At 35.7% G+C, this 22527-nt stretch overlaps 1 protein-coding gene across 2 annotated transcripts; it reads left to right on the top strand.

Annotated features, from left to right (window-relative positions):
- Positions 1-11550: 11550 nt before the first annotated feature.
- Positions 11551-21447, top strand: LOC121985043 (protein SHORT HYPOCOTYL IN WHITE LIGHT 1-like). Of its 2 annotated transcripts, XM_042538286.1 has the most exons (4): positions 11556-11750; positions 11851-12066; positions 14473-14538; positions 21071-21447. In XM_042538286.1, exons 1-4 carry the CDS (start codon positions 11571-11573, stop codon positions 21221-21223), a joined length of 615 nt encoding a protein of 204 aa, XP_042394220.1. In that variant the 5' UTR covers positions 11556-11570; the 3' UTR covers positions 21224-21447. The 2 variants fall into 2 exon arrangements, with proteins under 2 accessions (XP_042394221.1, XP_042394220.1); XM_042538287.1 differs by lacking the exon at positions 14473-14538 and having other exon boundaries at positions 11551-11750.
- The last annotated feature ends 1080 nt before the right edge of the window (positions 21448-22527 follow it).

The following is a 22527-nucleotide window of genomic DNA, read 5'->3' on the forward strand; positions in this document are numbered from 1 at the left end:
TTAAGTTAGGTTCATTGTGATCTAACACTTTGACCAAGTGTGAAGGAGAAGCCCAAACAGGTCGATGGACAGACCGAATGTCTGGTACGAAGCCTAGCTAAGTCGACGGGCCGCCTGGATAGCTGGCACGAAATCCAGACGGTTGAAGGGTTGACCAGACGTCTGGCACGAAATCTAGACGGGTTGAAGGGCTGACCGGATGTCTTGCACGAAGTCTAGACGGGTCGAATGACTGACCAGACGTCTGGCAGGTAAGTTAAGGCAAGTCACTGGAGGGGAGTGACTGTGAGGGCACGTTCCTGGGAAGGGAACTTAGGTGCCGATCCAACTTAGAACCATTTCGAAACTCTAAGTTGAGATCTTGACTAGATTTCGATCTCGGTGAGACGAAATCTAATTAATACTCTGTTTGTTTATTATAACTATGCTACCACCTTATTTTATAGGGTAATATTATTTGCATTTTTATTCGGACTAACTCTTTCTTACAGGAGAAGAACTTTTTTGGAGAAGAGTGGTCCGGGCGCCCGGAAGGGATTCGGGCGCCCGGAGTGCAAATATTATCTACTCGTCGTTTCGCCATGTGGAGCTTCATGGTTGGCTGGGCTACGTCACACTTCAGGCGCCCAGAAGGGATCCAGGCGCTCGGAGCCTCCTATATAAGGAGGGTGAGCCCTGGAGCAAAGAACAACTCACAACAAGACCTTCCAACGCTTGCTATGCTGTGCTCCTGCGACGCTGAAGCTTCTCCGACAACGCGCTCTTTCTTTTATTTTTATTATTGTCGGTACTTCATCTCTGTTAGCATTTCTTGTACTTTCAATTTGGAAAAACTTATTCGAATTGCTAGTGGATTACCCAACGAAAGCACTCGACGAGTGCGTGCCTTGGAGTAGGAGTCGACCAAGGCTCCGAACCAAGTAAATTGGTTCTTGTTAGCATTGCTCTATTTTTGTTTTTCCACTGCGTACTCGCTTGAACATTTTTCGATCGATATTCACCCCCCTCTATCGACTTTCACGATCCAACATGTCTTTCATCTGACTTCACTCACCAGGATTTTCCCTTTCCTAACATCCAGTTAGGACTTTCTTAGTCAAGTATCCGATCAACCTTGACCTACTTGACTCTTCTTCACATCAAATTGGCCAGTCCTTGACCAAAGGAGAATTATATCAACAATTTTTCCAATCAGACGATTGCATCTGCAATCTCCATGTATTGTCAAACATCGAAACCCAAACATCAAGACTCAAGCTTGAGCCAAAACATGCTTAGTCAACCAGGTCAACCTTGACCTAGGAATATTGCACCAACAATCTCCTCCTTTTTCTTTAAGTTAGGCTAATCCTATAGCCTCAACTTTTTCTTCATGCCAATGCCCTTTGGATAATGAAGGCATAATTTAGACCCTATATTCTCCCCCAAACTTTCCTTGAGGGACAAAGGTCTAACTTAAATCCTAAATTTCTCCCTCTATTGGCACACATTACAAACTCTCCCCCTGAAGAGTTACTCAACGTTGTTTACAACCTTACATATTGTTCACAACACCACAATGAAGGTCCCATACCCTTCATTGTATCTAATACTCACCCTTGAGCATTTACCACTTCACACTCACAATGAAGGTCCCATACCCTTCATTATATTTAATGCTCATCCTTGAGTATACTCCTTTTCGACAATGAAGATATCCAATCTTCCATTGTTCACCAATGCTCAACCTTGAGCATTTTTCCAAATGAAGGATTTGCCACCTTCAATGGTTTTGGGAAAATATTTTCATATTTTTAAAGAGTAGCTCCCCCTAAAAACATGCTTCAAACTTCTGTCATTGCACCAATAATGACTTGGAGTTCCTAAATCTTTAGGAAATCCAAAAATTTGAAGTTTTGAGGTTTAAGAGATTCAATGTTGAAACTAACCTCATCCTAAACTTCAACCTAGCATTCCTTAACCATTTCTTTTTTATTTTTATCATGAAACTACCCCTAAATGTATACAAATATATTTCAAGGGGTTAGGAATGGTTAAAGAGGCTAAAAATGGCTTAAAGTGCTAAAATCAGATTTTTCAATCCAAAATAAACCTTTTCAATCGATTGGGTTGGGGCTTAATCGATTGACACTGTTTCAATCGATCTACTGATCGATTCAGAGAGGTTCTGTTCGCAGAACCTGCCTTTGAATCAATTACTCGATCGATCTAGGTGTGAATGGATCGATCGATTGATCGATTCTGTGTGCTACTGCTCACGGGAAACACATCCCAATCGATCGCCTGATCGATTAGGGCTTTGATTTCTTGAAATTCAATTTCAGTGAAATTCAGAAATGCCCTAAAAATTCTATAAAATTCTAAAAATCATGAAAATTATTATAGATATTGTTTAGGGTATATACTTTCATGGAAAAATAGTTTTCTAAGAAAATACATCTTATTTTCAAAGATTGCCACAAACTTGGAAACTTGTAAAAACTTCAATGTTTCTTTCAAGTTTGTGTTTAACTTTTCAATGATGATTACTACCAAAAGATAGCCTTCACCAAAGTTTTCCAAAGTATATTTAAAATATTTTTCAAAACTAATTTCCAACCATGTTCTTTGGGCTCAATGCACATGACTTGTACATTACCTTTCCTAATGATTGGAGTACACATAACTATGTGTTTTGATGAAATCAAAACTCAATTAGATGCACTAAATCAACATCTTGAGTCTTGTTCATCACCCTAACATCTCACTTGTATTTAATGTGTATTAAAACACATACAAGTCACCTTATAGTCTTTGTGAAATGTAAATTTTGGTTTTGCCCTAAGCTAGGGATCATGCATATCTCTCTAGGCATTTTGAATATTAAACATCCACCTAGGATGTCACTTGTTAGTAAATGTCATTGTCCTTAATCACAAGAAAATTAAAAATAATGCATGATGATTTATGGCATACATCACAAAGAAATAATTTTTAAAAGAAAATATACTATTGCTACATGATGTATGTATGACATGACATGGTATTTTTGTTAGTTTTTCATAATAAACATGAATGCAAAGATATGATGTCATGGTATACGATGAACAAACAAAACATGATAATTTAGCATAAATAAAATATACCTAGATATTCTATCTAAGTACTCTTAATCCTTAGCTAAACCTAAAATTGATCCTAGATTTGCCCATATTTTCTCAAGAGAATGTCAAAACTCAACTTAGCATTTCTCTTACTCTTGGTTTAGTTGTGCCAATTTAAATTAAACCCAATTTCTCAAATTTTGGCATCTTTTACTCTTCCAAAGAGTAACCATATGATTCATTTCATTTTCAAAGGTTTACAAAAATCTTGAAAATACTCTCCAAGTGCCAACTATATCAAGGTTGGGGTAACCACCCTTCTAATTTGAGTTGACACTCTCTAATCCTCTAGGGTGTAGAGAATATGCTCTTCGGAACCCAAAACCTAATGGTGCTCCTTGGATGCTCTAGGTACTCACTAGGGATAACTTCCTTAGATACCTTCCTAATGACCTTTCTAGGCTTCTTAGAAGCCTTGGTCACTTCCTCTAGATCAACTCTAGGGATAGCTTCCCTTGTGACCTTCTTAGGGACTGTCTTTGACTTCTTAGAAGTCTTAGTCACATTGGTCTTGACAAAAATACTTCTAGGGATAACTTCCCTTGTATCTTTGACTTGACCCTTAGACCTAGGGTTGGTTCCATAATTATATGGAACCCTATAATAAGAGGCTTCATCCTTCTTGGTTTTAGGTTTATATCCCAAACCCCTCCTACCATTGGATGATTCTTGTCTAATTATCCCTAGGTTATGCTCATTTTGACTCTTAATAATATTTCCCATTTTCTTTAGGGTCTTTTCTAATTTATCAAGCCTTGACCTCAAGTCTTGGTTTTCCAACCTTAAATCCTTATATTTGGATTTTTCTTGATTTCCATGAGCATTTTTATTTTTAGGCCTATATTTAAAATTCTTAGAGTTATTGCCTAGTTTATCTACCTTGCTAGCCTTAGGGGTGGTAGTCTTAGCATGATAGGCCACATGATTTCCTTTAACACTATTATGCCTCCTATTTTTATGGTAAATAGCATTAAAATGATACAAATTAGAACTAGCATGCTTTTTACCATCATTAAAAGGGATAAAGTCAATAAATGATACCTTGGGTTTTACCTTGGAAGCTCCCCCTTGACTTGTGCTTCCACCCTTGACTTTGACTGATTTTTTTCCCTTTGGACATTGGCTCCGATAATATACTTTTTGGTTGCAAGAAAGCACACAATGTGCTTCTTGCTCTTCTTTATTGTGGGGGTGATCTCCTTAGACTTCTCCTTGCCCTTTGGTACCACTTGACCCTTCTTCTTGACCAATTTAGACCACTTACTCTTGTAGCACCCATGTTCCCTATACTCAAAGCATATAATATGATTTTTATTATTAATTGAACTAATTGTACCTTCACGTGTAGGGATGACACTCGATCCTCCAATTGATTTCGCTTGACTTGTGGAGGTTGCCTCATCATCTTCTTTTTCACTTGAACCAGAAGTAGAAGCCTCTTCTTGCTCCGGTGTCAATGATCTACACTCCCCCTCAATCCTAGAGGTGGAGGCTTCATCATCATCATCCTCATGTATATGAAACAAGGAGTATGCTCCCTCCTTATCTTTTTGCAAATGATTGTGCTTGGCAATAGACTAACCAATAATTTGGTTACCTTGTCGTTCGCCTCACACCTTTGAGTTTGCTCCTTGCTCCATTTGCTTTTCTTGAGAATTTTTCCCTTTGAATCTTTTGGAGCTTCAAAGCCTTCCATTAGAGCAAATCATTGCTCTATCTCCATCATGAGAAAATTTTTAATCCTTGATTTTCAAGAATCAAAACTCATTGATATGAATGATGGAGGCATCCTTGTGTCGAATCCAAGTCCATATTGGAATTCCATTTAAAGTTGAGCCTTTGATGAAGTCTTTGAATTGTTGAAATTTGCTTCAACTTCTTCTCCCTCTAGCTTGTTGCCCCTTCCGGTGATGATTCCGGTGAAGAGCGACCTCGCTTTGATACCACTTGTTAGGATCGATTTGTAGCTAGAGGGGGGGGGGGGGTGAATAGCTCGTCGCGCTTTGTTGTCTTGCTTTGATGATGATGATATGCAACGGAAATATACACAAAGCACACTCACAACGCTAACGCTAGGATTTACTTGGTATCCACCTCAAGAAGAGGTGATTAATCCAAGGATCCAACCCTCACTCATTCATCCACTAATAAAATACTCATTCTCGGTAACTACCGAAGGCGGAGAAGCCTTGTACAACCTCTCAATATAAGAAGAAAGAGAAATAAGCTTATATAATACAAATCTTACAAGATTTACAAAATCCTAGCTTGCTTCTCCTTGTGTGGAAACACCTCTTAACTTTGGAAGTGCAGCAACACTTTACTCCAAGAAGCTTCAAGATCTGGCGTGAACTTGTGAGAAATCGTTGCAAGAAGTGGAGAGGAAGAGATGAGAGGAAGACGCTCGCCAACGACTTTATCCTGAGCAACGGTCGTCTCCCAATCAATCGACTGATTGATTGGGGAGGCTGAATTGATCGGCTAATCGATTCAGCCTTCTTCTGTGCTCTCTGGGAAATAGCATGAATCGATCGGTCGATCGATTCAGCTCTCTCGCGCCACACGCGATTTCCAGCCCCCAATCGATCGGCTGATCGATTGGGGGTCATTCTGTGCTCGCAACATTTCTTCCCAATCAATTAGCTGATCGATTAGGATGTTGTTTGTCATAGCACTGTGCCTAATCGATCAGCTGATCGATTGGGCTTGGTCCAATTTGATCACTTGATCAAATTGACTAGCCCGCGCTTGCCCGAGTTAAGTCTAAGGTGCTCTAAGCCCAACATCCGATTAATCATGACCTGTTGGGATTCCTCGTGCCTAACATCCGGTCAACCATGACCTGCTGGGATTTCTTTATCAAATGTCCAGTCAATCCTTTACCCCACTTGGACTTTTCCCTTCTTGCCAAGTATTTGGTCAACCTTGACCCACTTGGACTTGCCATCTCGTGCTAAGTGTCCGATCCTCTATGACCCACTTGAGCTTCCATCAGATGTCCGGTCACCCTTAACCCATCTAGATTTTCTCGTGCCAAGTATCCGGTCAATCCTTTGACCTACTTAGGCTTCCCAACACCAGGTGTCCTGTCAACCTTGACCCACCTGGATTTCCATATGTCTGGCTTCACTCACCAGGTCTTTCCATCTGCCTAGCTTCACTCACTAGGACTTTCCATCTGCCTGACTTCACTCACCAGGGCTTTCCATCTACCCGACTTCACTCACCAGGACTTTCACCTAGCTTCACTCATTAGAGTTTTCACCTGGCTTCACTCACCGAGACTTTCACTTGCCTAGCTTCACTCACTAGGGTTTTCACCTAGCTTCACTCACCAAGATTTTCCAACTACCTAGCTTCACTTACTAGGTCTTTCACCTAGCTTCACTCACCAGGATTTTTCCTTGCCTAACATCCAATTAGGACTTTCCTAGTCAAGTATCCAATCAACCTTGACCTACTTGACTCTTCTTCACATCAAACTGGTCAGTCCTTGATCAAAGGAAAATTGTATCAACAATCTCCCCAATCGAACAATTGTATCTACAATCTCCATGTATTTTCAAACATCGAAACCCAAACATTAAGACTCAAGCTTGAGCCAAATCAAGCTTAGTCAACCAGGTCAACCTTGACCTAAGGATATTGCACCAACAATATCAACAACACGTTATTACCAGTCTTCTAAAAATCAACAACATGTTGTAACAACTATGAAATTGTAACTGCTACAACTATAAATTATAAATTTAAGAGATCATAATTTTTATTAGGGTTAAATTATGAGACGTACAATATATCAAATTGAAGCTCGTTCATAGATATTCAATTTAATATATTGTGCGCCCCATGGTTTAATTTGAGTTAAAAGTCATGATCTCTTAAAGTTTACTTAGTATACACGTTGTAGTAGTTATGAAACCGTAGCTGTTACAACTACAAGCTCAACTTTAAGAGATCACAACTTTTGATTTGAGTTGAATCATGAGACACACATATATTAAACTAAAACTTGTTCAAAGATCTTCAATTTGATATATTATATGTTCTGTAGTTTAACCTGAATCACAAGTTATGGATTCTCAAAGTTATAACTTATAGTTGTAATAGCTACGATTTTAAGAAGATCAACAATAACCTGTAATAGCCTTCAAAAATTCAGCGACAATGTGTTGCACTATAAAATTTGAGAGGTTATAACTTTTGATTCGGGTTAAATTATAAGACACACAATATATCAAATTGAAGTTTATTCAAAGATCTTCGATTTGATATATTATACATTTTGTAATTTAACCTGAATCAAAAGTTATGACCTCTGGAAATTATAATTAGTAGTTGTAGCAGCTATGATTTCATAGCTTCTACAATGTGTTACTGATCTTCAGAACATCAGCAACAACATGTTGTTGGTCTTCAGAAATTCAGCAACAATGACCAACTATAAAGTGTTGAATTGTAAACTTTGAGAGGTCATATATTTTGATTCAGGTTAAGTCATAAGACGCACAATATATCAAATTAAAGCTTATTAAGATATTTTTGATTTGATATATTCTGTGTTTTATAGTTCAACACGAATCAAAAGTTATGATCTCTTGAATTTATAACTTGTAGCTATAACAGCTATGATTTCATAGCTATTACAACATGTTATTGATATTCAGAAGATCAGCAACAATATATTATTAGTCTTTATAAATTCAGTAATAACGTGTTGAACTATAAACTTTGAGAGATCATAACTTTTGATTAAGGTTGAATCATGAGACACACAAAATATCAAATTGAAGCTTGTTTAGAGATCTTTGATTTTATATATTATGTGTTCTTTGTTTAATCTGAATCAAAAGTTATAGTCTCTCAAAATTATAACTAATAGTTGTAGCAGCTACAATTTCATAGCTACTACAACATGTTGTTGATCTTCAAAAGATTAGCAACAACGTTTTGCTAGTCTTTAGAAATTCAGCAACAAAGACCAGTAATAATGTATTGAACCATAAAATTTGAGAGAACATAACTTTGACTGAGATTGAATTATGAGACGTATAATATATTAAATCAAAGCTTGTTTAGAGATATGTGATTTGACATATTATGCGTTTCGTAGTTCAATCTGAATCAAAAGTTATGACCTCTTAAAATTATAACTTGTAGTTGTAGCTGCTATGATTTCATAACTGCTATAACATATTGCTGATCTTTAGAAGATCAACAACAACATGTTATTGTTCTTCAGTAATTTAGTGACAAAGATTAGTAATAACGTGTTGAACTATAAACTTTGAGAGACTATAACTTTTGACTGAGATTGAAACATGAGATGTAAAATATATCAAATTGAAGCTTGTTCAGAGATCTTTGATTTGATATATTATGTGTTCCATAGTTTAATCTAAATCAAAAGTTATGACCTCTCAAAGTTATAACTTGTAGTTATAGCAACTATGATTTCGTAGCTGTTACAATGTGTTGTTAATCTTCAGAAGATCAACAACAACGTGTTGTTGGCCTTCATAAATCTAGTAAAAAATACCAACAATAACGTGTTAAATTATAACCTTTGAAAGGTCATGACTTTTGATTCAGGTTAAATCATAAGACGTAAAATATATCAAATTGAAGCTTGTTCAGAGATCTTTGAGTTGATATATTATGTGTTATGTAGTTCAATCCGAATCAAAAGTTATGACCTCTTAAAGTTATAACTTGTAGTTGTAGCAACTATGATTTTGTAGTTTCTACAACGTATTACTGATCTTCAGAAAATTAGCAACAACGTGTTATTGGTTTTCAGAAATTCAGCAACAAAGACCAACAATAACATGTTAAACTGTAAACTTTGAGAGATCATAATTTTTGACTTGAATTGAACCATGAAACACATAGTATATTAAATCAAAGTTTGTTCAGAGATCTTCAATTTGATATATTATGTGTCTCGTGGTTAAACCTGAGTTAAAAGTTATAAACTTAAAGTTTAAGTCAACAATACGTCATTGTTGGTTTCTGAAGATCAGCAACATGTTGTTTCTGGTTCTTAATATAAACATGTTATTTCTGGTTTCTTAATATCAATAACACGAAGACCAGCAACAAAGTGTTGTTGACTTAAATTAAGAGACAATAACTTTTGACTTAGTTTGAATCACTAGACATATAATATATCAAATTGAAACTCATTTAGAGATCTTTGATTTGATATATTATGCATCACATGGTTCATTTTGAGTCAAACGTTATAGTCTCTTAAAATTTAAATCTAGAACACGTTATTGCTAATTTTTTAAAGATTAGCAACATGTTATTGTTGGTTTCTTAAGATCAACAACACGAAGACCAACAACAACTTGTTGTTAACTTAAAATTTGTGAAATCATAACTTTTAATTTGGATTGAACCACAAAAGACACAATATATCAAATTAAAACTCGTTCAGAGATATTTGGTTTGATATATTGTAGGTCACATGGTTCAATTTAAGTCAAAAGTTATGGTTTCTCAAAATTTAAGTTAACAATACATTGTTGCTAGTTTTTTAAAGATTAGTAAAACGTTGTTGTTGGTTTTTTAAGATTAACAATATGTCATTGTTGGTTTCTTAAGATCAACAACACGAAGACCATCAATAATGTGTTGTTGACTTAAACTTTAAGAGACCATCTTTTGACTCGGATTGAACCATGAAACATATAATATATCAAATCGAAGCTCGTTCAGAGATCTTTGATTTGATATATTGTGTGTGTCATGGTTCAATCCAAGTTAATAGTTATGGACTCTCAAAGTTTAAGTCAACAATACATTATTACTCAGTAGAAATGAAGTGGAAGATCACTATAAATGGTATGACAATGATACTCATTATCTGACATCACAAATATATAAGACTCCCCTATGTCAGACAAAATTAAATTTTTTATATTTAGAATGTTTTAGATCCATCAGTCACTTTTGTCCCAATGACCTAGAGATATTCAAATAACTCCATAAAAATAATTGTAATACTATAAAAAGTATCACTTTACAATTGCCATACCATAAAATTACAACAACAACAATAATAATAGTTATTGAGTTTTACAACAATAACACACATTAGAGTAACAACACATAAGAAAAAAATAATAATTTAGGCAAAGAACAATTAGCAGTATACATCAATAACAATTATGTAGACAACAATAATAATAAAATATTGTGAATATTCCTTTTGAAGATCCATAGCAAACTAGCATGCTTGTGATTATATTGGTTAGGAAAAGCAAAGTTCTCCATATCATCTAATGAAAAAATAAGTTATCAAGTCTGTCCATGTATCCTAGATAATTTTCTATAGTAAGATACCTCAAATGGTCCTTCTTGATATGCCCATGCAAATTAAGCAGGCAAATATCATACCTTGAGAGATAGAAAGACAATGAAAGTATAAAAAAAAAGAGAAATAGCTTATTAGAAAATTCACAATACAAGAAAACTCAAAAAATAGAAAATAAAATGTTAATTCACATATAAAAAATGATTATTTTCCATGTTATGAATATGATAATAGATAATTTTTTTAAAAAAAATACATAAATTTTACGTAAGACAAGTATAATTTAATATTTACACGTTAAATTAGTAATTACTGATACTTCATTACTCGTGAAGAACTAGTGACATGGACTCATAATGTCAATTTAGTATGCATACTATTAAGTAAGTTTGATCAAATGTATACGGAACCTTATTTTTTGCTTAAAAAAAAATCTAATGTTCCATCCATCCTCCATCTTCGTCTCGACGAGTTCCCTTTATCGTAATCCACCTTGTATTTCATCAAACAACTAACGGTAAAAAAAAATAGAACCACTCTTTGCAGACACATAAAGTTCACATCTTTTAATCTGAAATAAAAAACTTACTTTACCACTAAGGACACACTGCTATCGGAGTCAATCTTTGACGAAGAATCGAAGAAGTTAATCTCATCCTCTTGAAGTAGTCATTTTTCTCCTCTTATGATCGACTTCTCTGACTCGTCAAGCTTTATCCCTAATAATAATAAGAAACTAAAAAAAAAAAAACTAAATGTTAAAAAATAAAAATAAAAAATACAGCGCAACATCATGGGGATATGATACAAAAGCAACTGCAATTTGAGCATCATTCAAATGGTCAACTAGGACGATCAATATCATGTTGTACCAGAACTCGAGGCTGCAAATTGAAAGAAACAATAAGACAATTGAGAAATCTGTAGGAAAAAATTCGCTTAATGCCGAATTACGGTTTCTAATTAATCGATTCATCCTTCATTATATAAGTTAATTACTAGATCATTACCACGGATCCAATGGCGAAGGCTGCCCAGCTAGTCATTCTGTGGCCTTGCCTGTATGTGTATTTTAGTATATATGTATGGTTTTTCTATGCGACCTTATGGCTTCTTGTTCCGTGTCGGCCTCTGTTTCTTTCTCCGCTTCTCGCTGCCGGCGACTGTACTTTTCCGATCGATACCGACGCCGATACCTGCTTTTGGGCTCCCTCTCGCTTCCTTCTCCTAATCGTCCCCTTTCCGCGACTCCTCACGCCTCCAAGCGGTTCTCCTCGTATGGCCAGGTACTGCCCTCTTTGTTCGTATTGGGTACTGGAAACCCTAGAGGCGTGCTAAGCGTTTGGTTCCTGGAATGAAAAGAAAATCCGTCTTTTTGGACGCTAGGAGACGGTGGAGGTGGTACCTAATCCTCGCGCGTGGGACGGAAATCTCGGCGGCCTAGGGTACGAAGAAGACGATGATGAGGAAGACGATGAGGATGAGGATGACCGGAGCTTGGATCTCCTCGTGCGGTTCCTTAACAGCGTTTTTCGGAAGATATCTAGACGGGCCCGAAGGGCCGTCCGGGCGGTGCTGCCGCCTGCCATTCCTACTAAATTGGTAATCCATGGATTCTTTGCTACTTTTTACGAGGGCCTTAATTTCTGTTGTCATTTGGTGGAGCAATTTTGTCTTATGTCAGCATTCAACTCGAAACGAATATAGATTAGTCGTCTTATATTTCCTGAAGATTGGTTATTTAATATTTAGAACCGAGAGATATTGTAGAAGTATCAAAAAGAATCTTCAAGTTCATTACAAGTTTTATTATCAGGACTCAGGACAATGTCTGAAAACTCTTAACTATACTTTCCCTAAATTGGTCCCCGTATGAGATAGAGATGAAGGTTGCAATGGACTACGACTTCTGTAAGCATTTTCTTAAAAAATGTTCCCAAATACCATCAAGAATATGTTGTTTGTTAGCACTTACCCGTTCTAAATACATCAATCTTTTATACTCATGGTGTACTATCAAATTGGTTTCCTAATGGAACTCAGACAAGATAATAATAAATAAATAAAAATCTCTAGCCAAGGGCATCTTCCTACCTATAGAATTTGTTAGGTGTAAAATATCCAAGGTTTATCATGCCTCCTCAAGTTGCAAATTGCTTTCTACTACAGTTTAGATGAAATTTTACAATACTTTTTTAATGTTAAAGTCAAAAGGTAGAAAGAGTTTATTATCACAAGATGGAAAAAGTAGAGCAAGAATTGTGTAGTCATGCTATGCCTATCATCATGTTGGTGAACTGAAAAAGTTTCTTCCAATTACTCAAACATATAATCGTCTCAAATTCTTCTGGACAATTTATTTTAATTATAGTCTACATAAAAGTACTTTTACCTAATCAGTTTGTTAGATATCCAACTGTTCTATGAGAATCACATCTCTTCTCAACATTTCTACTACTTTACATGCAAGAATTCCTAGTGCCAAATATGAGTCCGCTACATCCTTTGAATGAAAATCATAAATTTAATTTTTCTCCTTGCTCAAATATTGTGCCACAATTCCTAGAATCCAGTTGGGATTTTTAATTGTTAAACTTTGAAATTAATACTGATTTGTCGAAAGATTGTTGTACAAAATTATATTTTTAGCTATTGGTCTGATTTGTTAAATGTTCATGGGGGTTATATTTAATTTATGGATTTCTCATTTAATGAGGATTTTGATCAAAATTTGATGCTTCTCTTCCATCAAAAGGTCATTGGCATAACCACTAACGACATTGCTGATGCCCTTGATTCCAGATAATGATAGTTGGTACCTGGATTCATTTTATCCACCCTAATGTCTAGATTTGTTTTAGTTGCACATAGACAGTAGGTCATGTAGAGAATAAAATTCTCAGAGCATCAAATTTTTTGTTTAGAAAATGTGTGGGTATAATTACTTGCTTTTAGGAATGCTGCCAATGCCATTTAATGTAGTACATTATCATGTTATGTTGTGTTTCTAATGAAGATTCCATATATATATATAGCTGAGTCTCTCTAGATATACATACTCACAAAATAGATCTTTCCCATCTGAAGGCAATCAGATTTCTGTTGCTTGTCTTAATGAAAGAGGTGATCTTGAGAAGAACTCAGTTTTTTTCCATATATCTTTTCTTCAATATATTTCATATAATGCATTTTGGGCTTTGTAGAAGCTAGAAACATTATTCTCATTTGTAACTAAGTCCCTCAGTTGAAGCTTTATACTGCTAAGTGGTTTCTATGTAAAAAGAATATTTTTTATAATTACATTTAAGTCTGAGTGGGATATCATGACCTATTCACTATTGAGATGATCCAACTACAACATACCCTGAAAAATATTGCAACCTGATATCTTATCTCATTGTATCTTTTTAGTCCATTCTCTTATGTTGCAATTTCGGTTCCAAAGTCAGGTTCTTGAAGTAGTTGCTTATTCTGCATGTAGAAAACTTCTTGTGCTTAAAGAAGTTCAACTAAAATAACTCCTCAACTTGTAGTAGGTTAGACAAATAAAAAAAAAGGCAGCTCGGCGCATGAACCTCCTGCCATGCGGGATCCCGGGGAAGGATCCATTATACGCAGTCTTACCCTACTTTTTGCAAGAGGTTGTTTCCAGGATTCGAACCCGTGACCTTTTGGTCACATAACAACAATTTTATCGTTGCGTCAAGGCTCCCCTTCTAGTAGGTTAGACAAATACCAAAATATAATTGACTCGAATCAACTAGTTGACTTGCTTGGCAAATTATGCTTCGTGTAATTTATTTAATAATCTAAGATATCTAACTAACATATTTCATATGAAAGAGCTCTTGGTGTTTCTAACATGGAAGAGTAACATTTTTTCCTGATGACAATCTGTCTTCTGCACAGGGCCATTTTATGTAAAATTCTGTGTTGTATATGTTATAATGTCTTTTGTTTAAAAGGAAGGTTCATCCAATGATAATTTCTTGTTGTAATTTGGGGTAGGTGGGATTTTCTGTTAACGGAGTGTTGATTCTAGCAACCTTGTGGATTCTGAAGGCCTTTCTCGAGGTAATAATATGCTTCTTTATTAGAAGCCTTATTTAACTATTGAAGTTAGTCCACTTGGAATCCTTGAATGTCCCTTTAAGGACATAAACCGGATTAGCTGCTATATCATGCAATTTCTTATTTCCATTAGTTTTAAGTTACAGATCCATGCATGTCCCTTTAATAAAGCCTTATTTAACTATTGAAGAATATAACAGTAAAGTGGACTAGAACCTATATTAATCAAGGTCAAAAGGAAAGACTTGAATTCAAAGATATTTTTGCTATTTTTTCTCTTCTCAATTGCAGTGAAAACTGGAGAGTTTGATAATTTTCTTTTTTTTAGTTTTTCTTTAGTGATTTTCTCTTGCCTGGAAAGAGGAAGGTTCATAATCAGGGCAATTGCGAAATAGATAAATGTGCTTAGAAAATGAGGAAGAAATAATTTCTTATACAAAAGAATAGGTACACGACTCTCTTGTTTATAGAGAGAATTTACAATAGAAAGGAAACTAATTAAAGCTAATTAAAGCTAATAATTGACAAATGATCTTTTCCTATTTTTCCTAATTTGTATATCTTTGATTTTAATGATGATAGGATTTCTAACACTCCCCCTCAAGCTGGTTTGTAGATGTCTTCCATAGCCAACTTGCTAGTCAGCTTATCAAATTGTTTCTTGCGTAGTCCCTTCGTTAATACATCAGCTAATTGTTCATTTGTTGGAAGATATGTCATGCATATTACTACAGTGTTGATTATCTCCTTGATGAAATGTTTATCCACCTCTATATGCTTTGTGCAATCATGAAGAACAGGATTATGAGCTATAGAAATAGCAACTTTGTTGTCATAATAAACCTTTATAGGAGTTGAAAAAGAAAGCTTCAATTCCTTAAGAATTCTTTTAATCCACATTACCTCACAGATTCCATGGGCAACAGCTCTGAATTCTGCTTCAGCACTACTTCTGGCTACCACATTTTATTTTTTACTTCACCACGTAACTAGGTTCCCACCAACAAAGGAACAGTAGTCTGATGTTGATCTCCCATCTATAACACTCCTGCCCAGTCTGCATCTGTGTAGACTTTGACTTGAAGATGTCCATGTTTCTTGAATAATAAACCTCTTCTTGGAGTTCCTTTCAAATATCTCAATATCCTATAGACGACCTCGAAATGTTCTGCTCCTGGTGAGTACATGAACTGACTTACCATGCTAACTGCGAAAGGTGTATGAGACAAGTAAATCAATTTTCCTACGAGTCTTTGATAAAGGTCTTTGTTCTTTACTTCTTCAGTCCTAGCAGCTTGTAACTTCAAGTTAGGCTCAATTGGAGTCTCAACCATTTTACATCCCAGCAAACCTGTTTCTCCAAGGAGATCAAGGATATATTTTCTTTGATTAACAAATATACCTTCTTTGGACCTTGCAAATTTCATTCCGAGGAAATACTTAAGGGCTCCTAGATCTTTAATTTGAAACTCTTTTGCAAGTATCTTCTTTAGGTCTGCTAATTCTGTTTCATCATCACCGGTTAAGATAATGTTATCAACGTAAACAATTAAAACAACTTTACCCCTTTTTGAATATTTATAAAATATTGTGTGATCTGCTTGACTCTGTAAAAAATCATAACTAATAACAGCCTTTCCAAAGCGTTCAAACCATGCTCTTGGTGACTGTTTAAGTCCATATAATGCCTTATTTAATTTGCACACTTTTTCAAAGTACCTTCTCAAATCTTGGCGGTAGACTCATGAACACCTCCTCTTCTAGATCACCATTGAGAAATGCGTTTTTAATGTCAAGTTGATGTAGAGACCAATCTGAATTTGCTGCAAGAGATAACAGAATTCTGATAGAATTTATCTTAGCAACTGCAATAAAGATCTCTTGATAGTCAATCCCATAAGTCTGGGTGAAGCCTTTAGCCACCAGTCTAGTCTTGTACTTTCAATGCTTCCATCAGCTTTACATTTTATTGTAAACACCCATTTACACCCAACTCGTTTCTTACCTTTGGGTAGATCAACTATCTCCCAAGTGCCACTTCTCCTTAAAGCATTCATCTCTTCCATGACTGCTAAATTCTAACTCGGATCATCCAACGCTTCCTGTATATTCCTTGGAACAAACAAGTGTGAAATCCTAGAAGTGAAAGCTTTATGGTTTTTTGACAGTCTTTGGTAGGAAAGATAATTTGCAATATAGGATGATTAGTGCAATTTCGAATACCTTTTCTAATTGCTATAGGAACATCAAGATCGGGAATAGTAGGTGAAGAATTAAACACAATAAGAGGAATCAAAACTGGACTTGTGATAGGGTTACCTGAAATTTCGAAGCCAGAGCTCGATTTTTCGGACGGGTGTTGTGCAGGCTTGACATTTGAGTCTTTATTCCTCAGATGAAATCTCTTCCTAGTATAAACCTGAAGCTCAGAATTTAGATCACGATGATCAGTTTGTAGTATTTCTCCCCTTGATCGAGAGTTTCCAACACTAGACACTAGAGGTGGGTGATTATTTTCAAGATTGTCGGAAAAAATGATATTGGGAAGTGGGTTAGAAATGTCCAAAAAAATTATCTTTTTCTTCACTTGTCGTCTCCTGAAGAGAATTTTTAGAAAAGATAGGGTTTTGTTTCTAAAAAGGACACATCCATGTTCACAAAAAAATTTTTTGTTCAAGGATCGAAACACTTATACCCCTTTTTGTTCAACGAATAACCCAAGAATACACATTTTATAGCACGTGGTTCAAGTTTTAAACGAAATTGACATGGAACATGAACATAGATAGTACATCCAAAAATTTTGACTAACAAATCAGAAAACAATCTAATTGAAATTTTTTTTTAAGACAATCAAGAGGTGTTTTGCACTCTAACACCTTAGTAGGCATCCTATTTATCAAATAAGAGGCTGTTAAAATTGCTTCACCCCATAAATACTTAGGAACATTCATATAAAACATCATGGCACGTGCTACTTCAAGTAAATGTTTATTTTTTCGTTCTACAATGCCATTTTGTTGAAGGGTATCTCGGCAAGTGGATTCATGAAAAATACCTTTTTCATTCAAAAAATCACCCAAGTGCTCATTAAAATATTCTGTTCTATTATCAGAATGTAAAATACAAATTTTGGTTTGAAATTGGTTTTCAATCAGAGTATAAAAATTTTTGAACAAATTTCTCACTTCCGATTTTTTATTCATTAGATAAATCCAACATAAACGTGTATGGTCATCAATAAATGTTACAAACCATTTTTTTTCCAAAAAGAGTAGTAATTTTAGATGGGCCCCAAACATCACTATGAATCAAGTAAAAAGGTTTGGAGGCTTGGTAATTTTTTGGCAAATAAATTGAACGATGAAATTTTGCAAAAAAACAAGTTTCACAATGTAAAGAAGAACAATCAATGCCTTTAAATAATTCTAGAAATAAGATTTTTAGATAAGGAAAGCTAGGATGTCCTAGTCTATAGTGCCATAGCATTATTTTTTCTCTAACTGAGTTTAAACTAATACTGTTAAAGCTCTGAGCTTTTTTATTACTAACAGATATTTCATCCAAGTAGTAGAGACCTTCAATCATCCTAGCACGCCCAATCATCATCCTGAGTTCTGGTCCTGAAATTCACAATGTGATTCAAAAAATATAATACGACAATTAGAATCTTTAGATAGTTTACTAACAGACAAGAGGTTGCAGACTAATTTAGGAACATGAAGAACAAAATTGAGATTAAATTGTTCGGTCAGTTTGATAAGTCCTTTGCCTGCAATAGGTGAAAAACTACCATCGGCAATTCTGATTTTCTCATTTCCAGAACAAGGGGAATAAGTATCAAATAGGTGAGAGCAACTAGACATGTGGTGTGTGGCTCCAGAATCTATGATCCACGGAGAGGAGTTTAAGCAAGAGAGAGCTTTAGACATGTGGAGAGCTTTAGGATTGCTACCTGTTTGTGCCAAGGAAACACTACGAATACGAGATGAGAAGTTGGATTTTATCAGCTTCAAGAGTTGATCCATCTGCTCTTTGTTGAAGGGACCTGTGTCGGCTTCATTTGCGGTAGGAATTCCACGATTCTTCTCTCCTTGCTTGCTATTTTTCCATTTGGCAGGTTTGCCATGAATTTTCCAACATGTCTCACGTGTATAGCGAGGCTTGTTGCAGAAATCGCACCAAACTCGAGGCTTATCATCTGACCTGCGCTGGTAATTTGCAGCATTAGTAAATAAGGCAGAATTTTCAACTGACTCACTGGTACTCCTTTTTCCGAGCATGACACTCCTTCGACTTTCTTCTCTTCTGACTTCGGCAAATACTTCACCAATGGATGGGAGAGGAAGTCTCCCAATAATCCTTCCTCGTACTTCATCAAATTCGACGTTAAGACCACGAAGAAATTTGTAAATACGATCGTCTTCCATGGTTTTCTTGTGGTGGTTGCAGTCATCAGCAGATTTCCATTCGTATGTGCTGAAGAGGTCAAGATCCTGCCACAATCTTTTCAATGAATTGAAATATTTTGTGACAGAATCATCTCATTGACGCATTTCCCCCAACTTTAAAGTCAATTCAAGAACCTGAGATTGGTTACCCAGGTCAGAATACATCTGACTAATATTATCCCACAGCTCTTTTGCAGTAGGATAACACATGTAATTGGTATTTATATCCTCCTCCATGAAGTTGACTAACCATGTCATAACCATGGAGTTTTCAGCATCCCATATGGCATGCAACGGATCATTAAGAGCAGGAGCCTTCTTGCCACCCGTGATATAATCGATTTTTCCTTGCCCACGGATATACATTCGGACGGATTGCAACCAGTGGAGGAAATTGTTACCATTTAGGCAGATGCTGGTGATCTGGACTGAATGAGAGTTGGAATGGTGTTGTAGGGTCAGAAGGTTTTACCATAGTGGCAGGGATTGTAGTGGTTTCGGACGTGACTTTTGACATCGCTCTGATACCAACTTAGAAAATGAGGAAGAAATAATTTCTTATACAAAAGAATAGGTACACGACTCTTTTGTTTATAGAGAGAATTTACAATAGAAAAGAACTAATGAAAAGGAAATTAAATAATAAGGAAACTAATTAAAGCTAATAATTGACAAATGATCCTTTCCTATTTTTTCCTGATATGTATATCTTTGATTTTAATGATGATAGGATTTCCAACAACATGTTTATAGATGTGACACAACCTCTTTTTCCGAAGTCAGTGGACTACAGCAATATATAGTTCTCATTATCTCTTCCATTGTTGCAACTTCTCTCAGTCATAAAATTGAAATAATACTCATGTCGTATTCTGCAGTGGATGATAGATGAGAAATAAAGTAAGAAAAAAAAATTATAAATCAGTTAGCCTCATTGACTATTCTTGGGGTGACCAGCTCATCCCCATAGAATTTTCCCACTGACTATTAGGGTAAATCTGGAAGCGCAAGCGGTGGGCAGCCCAGAAGCCAAGAAATAGAGTAAGAAGATAATATAAGAAGGGGAGAGGCAATCACAAAAGAGAGAAGAAAAAAGATATTCCAAAAGATAATACCTTAAAAGAGAGAGAATAACATCAATTTGTATCCTAACTTCACCTTACAACCTTTGCCTGTATATAGGCTTTGCCAAAAAACAAAAGTATATATTACAATACAGAAGTGGATCATAGGAACCTCTCGCCGATTGCTTATTCAACCCTTTGTTGAACTGAATAAAATAACATAAGATGTCAACCTTTGAGCTGTGCTGCATTTGAACTGCAGAATTGAAGGGCATTATGTCTTTAGAAGATATCTGCACATTGAGTCCTAGACATGCATTCTTTTCATGGGAAAATAGGATATCTCATGAACCTCGTAAACAAGCAATGAAATGCTGGCTAAGTAGGAGTGAAAGAAATCAGATCCAAAAGAGGATATTTCGGCAATCTACAGCAATTATTTCTTGATTTTGACACCTTGCCTCAACAATATACCTTTATCATTAATAAAGTTCCCATCAACTAATCGTTATTCAGCAGTGTTCACCTTCAATATGAGAAATAGCCAAGTGCAAAACTGAATATTTCAGAAGATTTCGTTCTTGTTTCTTTCCATTTTTTTTTAAAATGGGTGACAATAGCCAAAAATATGATCAGTTTAGTTTGTATGAATGTTTCAACTGCTCTAGTTTAGCAGCAGAATAGTTGGAAACAAACTAGATGGACTTCAACCTTTAAACACATGCTAGAAACAATGACTTGAGTTTGTATTTACAAATTTGAACAACCAATGTCATTGTGTTCAAAATCTAAGTTAAAAATGCCTTCACTTTTTATCGCTCTAGTTTAGTAGTAGTGTTTGCAAAATTGAAATATACCGACTATTTGAGCAGAGCCATGCTTTTTTCTTGCATATAGAGTTTGTACTTCAAATGGGCCAGCAACTGAACTGTCAGTCATCATATAAACAGTTTATTTGTGTCAAAACTATTTCTCTTGCTCTAGACAAATCTCAAGTCAGTTTTGCTATGTGAATTGTAGGTCATCTGTACATTTGGAAGCATGGTTTTCGTAAGCATCCTACTCGTGCGTGGAATATGGTCAGGGATCACTTACATAAGAATGAACCAATATACCTACACAAACCGGATGGAGAACGAGGACAGTCAATGGAGTGGCATACAAGCTGCATGAATTATGTTCTTTGGGGGGAGTTCAGTTGTATTCTAGATTCCGAAAAGATGTCAGTTCCAGAGCTAGCTTGAATATAGAGGAGAGGAGCAACAATAGATTTCCTTCTGCAAAACGTTTATCATCGCAGACTTAATCGATTATGTAAAATTCTGCTCTTTTCGCTGCAACTGGTATATTCCAATTTAACAGAACTTGAAACACGTATAAAAATAAATTGTTAAGCATGTGAAAGTGTTTTTTTTGTATTATTGGTGCAATCTTTCTTGTATATGTTGAATTGAGCAATATGAATGCAATTGTACGATGGATCCAAGATCCAGGCTGGTTTGGTGCGACATGCAGCTAATGAAGTTCATTTGCAATTTTTCATGATTTATTCATCATACCCAAAGTGGTAGATCGGATAGAAATGTTTATGGGCCGAATCCAGCACAAATGTGATTCTTTGTAGGACCTCAATACCATTGAGCCTCATAACTCCCTAGCCCACTAAATGGGATTGCATGTCATTCAGTTTCCTATCTTAAAGTTAAGTGGGTGGTGAGTGATTGTAGGCATCAGGACTACCAACTAGGAAATAAATTTAATGGAGGAATGGAGTCAAAGTAGAAGGGTAAGGGGACTCATAGCAAGAGAATAATAAGACAAAATTTTCAAGGATCATCATCGCAACAATATGGAAACAAAACTAAATGAAAACTCATTTCAATAGGCCAGACACAACTGACCTAGGGACTAGGGCGACACAAAAGTGAAAGGGAAGGGGGCATGTGTTCCCAATTAATAGCATTGTTTTTTAGTATTGCAGTTGTCTAAATTTAGCTTGGCCCGTTAATTTTGAAAGTAGACAATCATTTCTTCAACTTCAACTATTAAGTAAATTCTTATTTTTTAAAGAGCCCATTTGAATTTCAAAAATTCTACGAACTATACTTTTATATTTCTTAAAAGATATACTTCTTTCTCCAAATATCATTTTTCATTTTTAAAAATATATATAAAAAAACTTTCCCACTCAACTTACCTTGTCGGGCCACTTGTCCACTCACCTGGTTGCATGGAGGCTCTGGTTGTTGGATCGAGAAGCGCTAGAGAGAGTGGGGGGAGGGGGTGAATAGCGCTCGTGGCTGTAACAATTTTCAGATTCGAAAACGTATCAAGTTGAGCAGTGGAAATTAAAATAAAAACACACACACACACAGAGAACTCCAAGATTTACTTGGTTCGAAGCCTAGGGCGACTCCTACTCCAAGGCCCACGCTCGTTGAGTGTTTACTTTGGACAACAACTATATCGCGCAAAAG

Source organism: Zingiber officinale, chromosome 5B (genome assembly GCF_018446385.1).
Source record: "Zingiber officinale cultivar Zhangliang chromosome 5B, Zo_v1.1, whole genome shotgun sequence".
Taxonomy (NCBI): domain Eukaryota; kingdom Viridiplantae; phylum Streptophyta; class Magnoliopsida; order Zingiberales; family Zingiberaceae; genus Zingiber; species Zingiber officinale.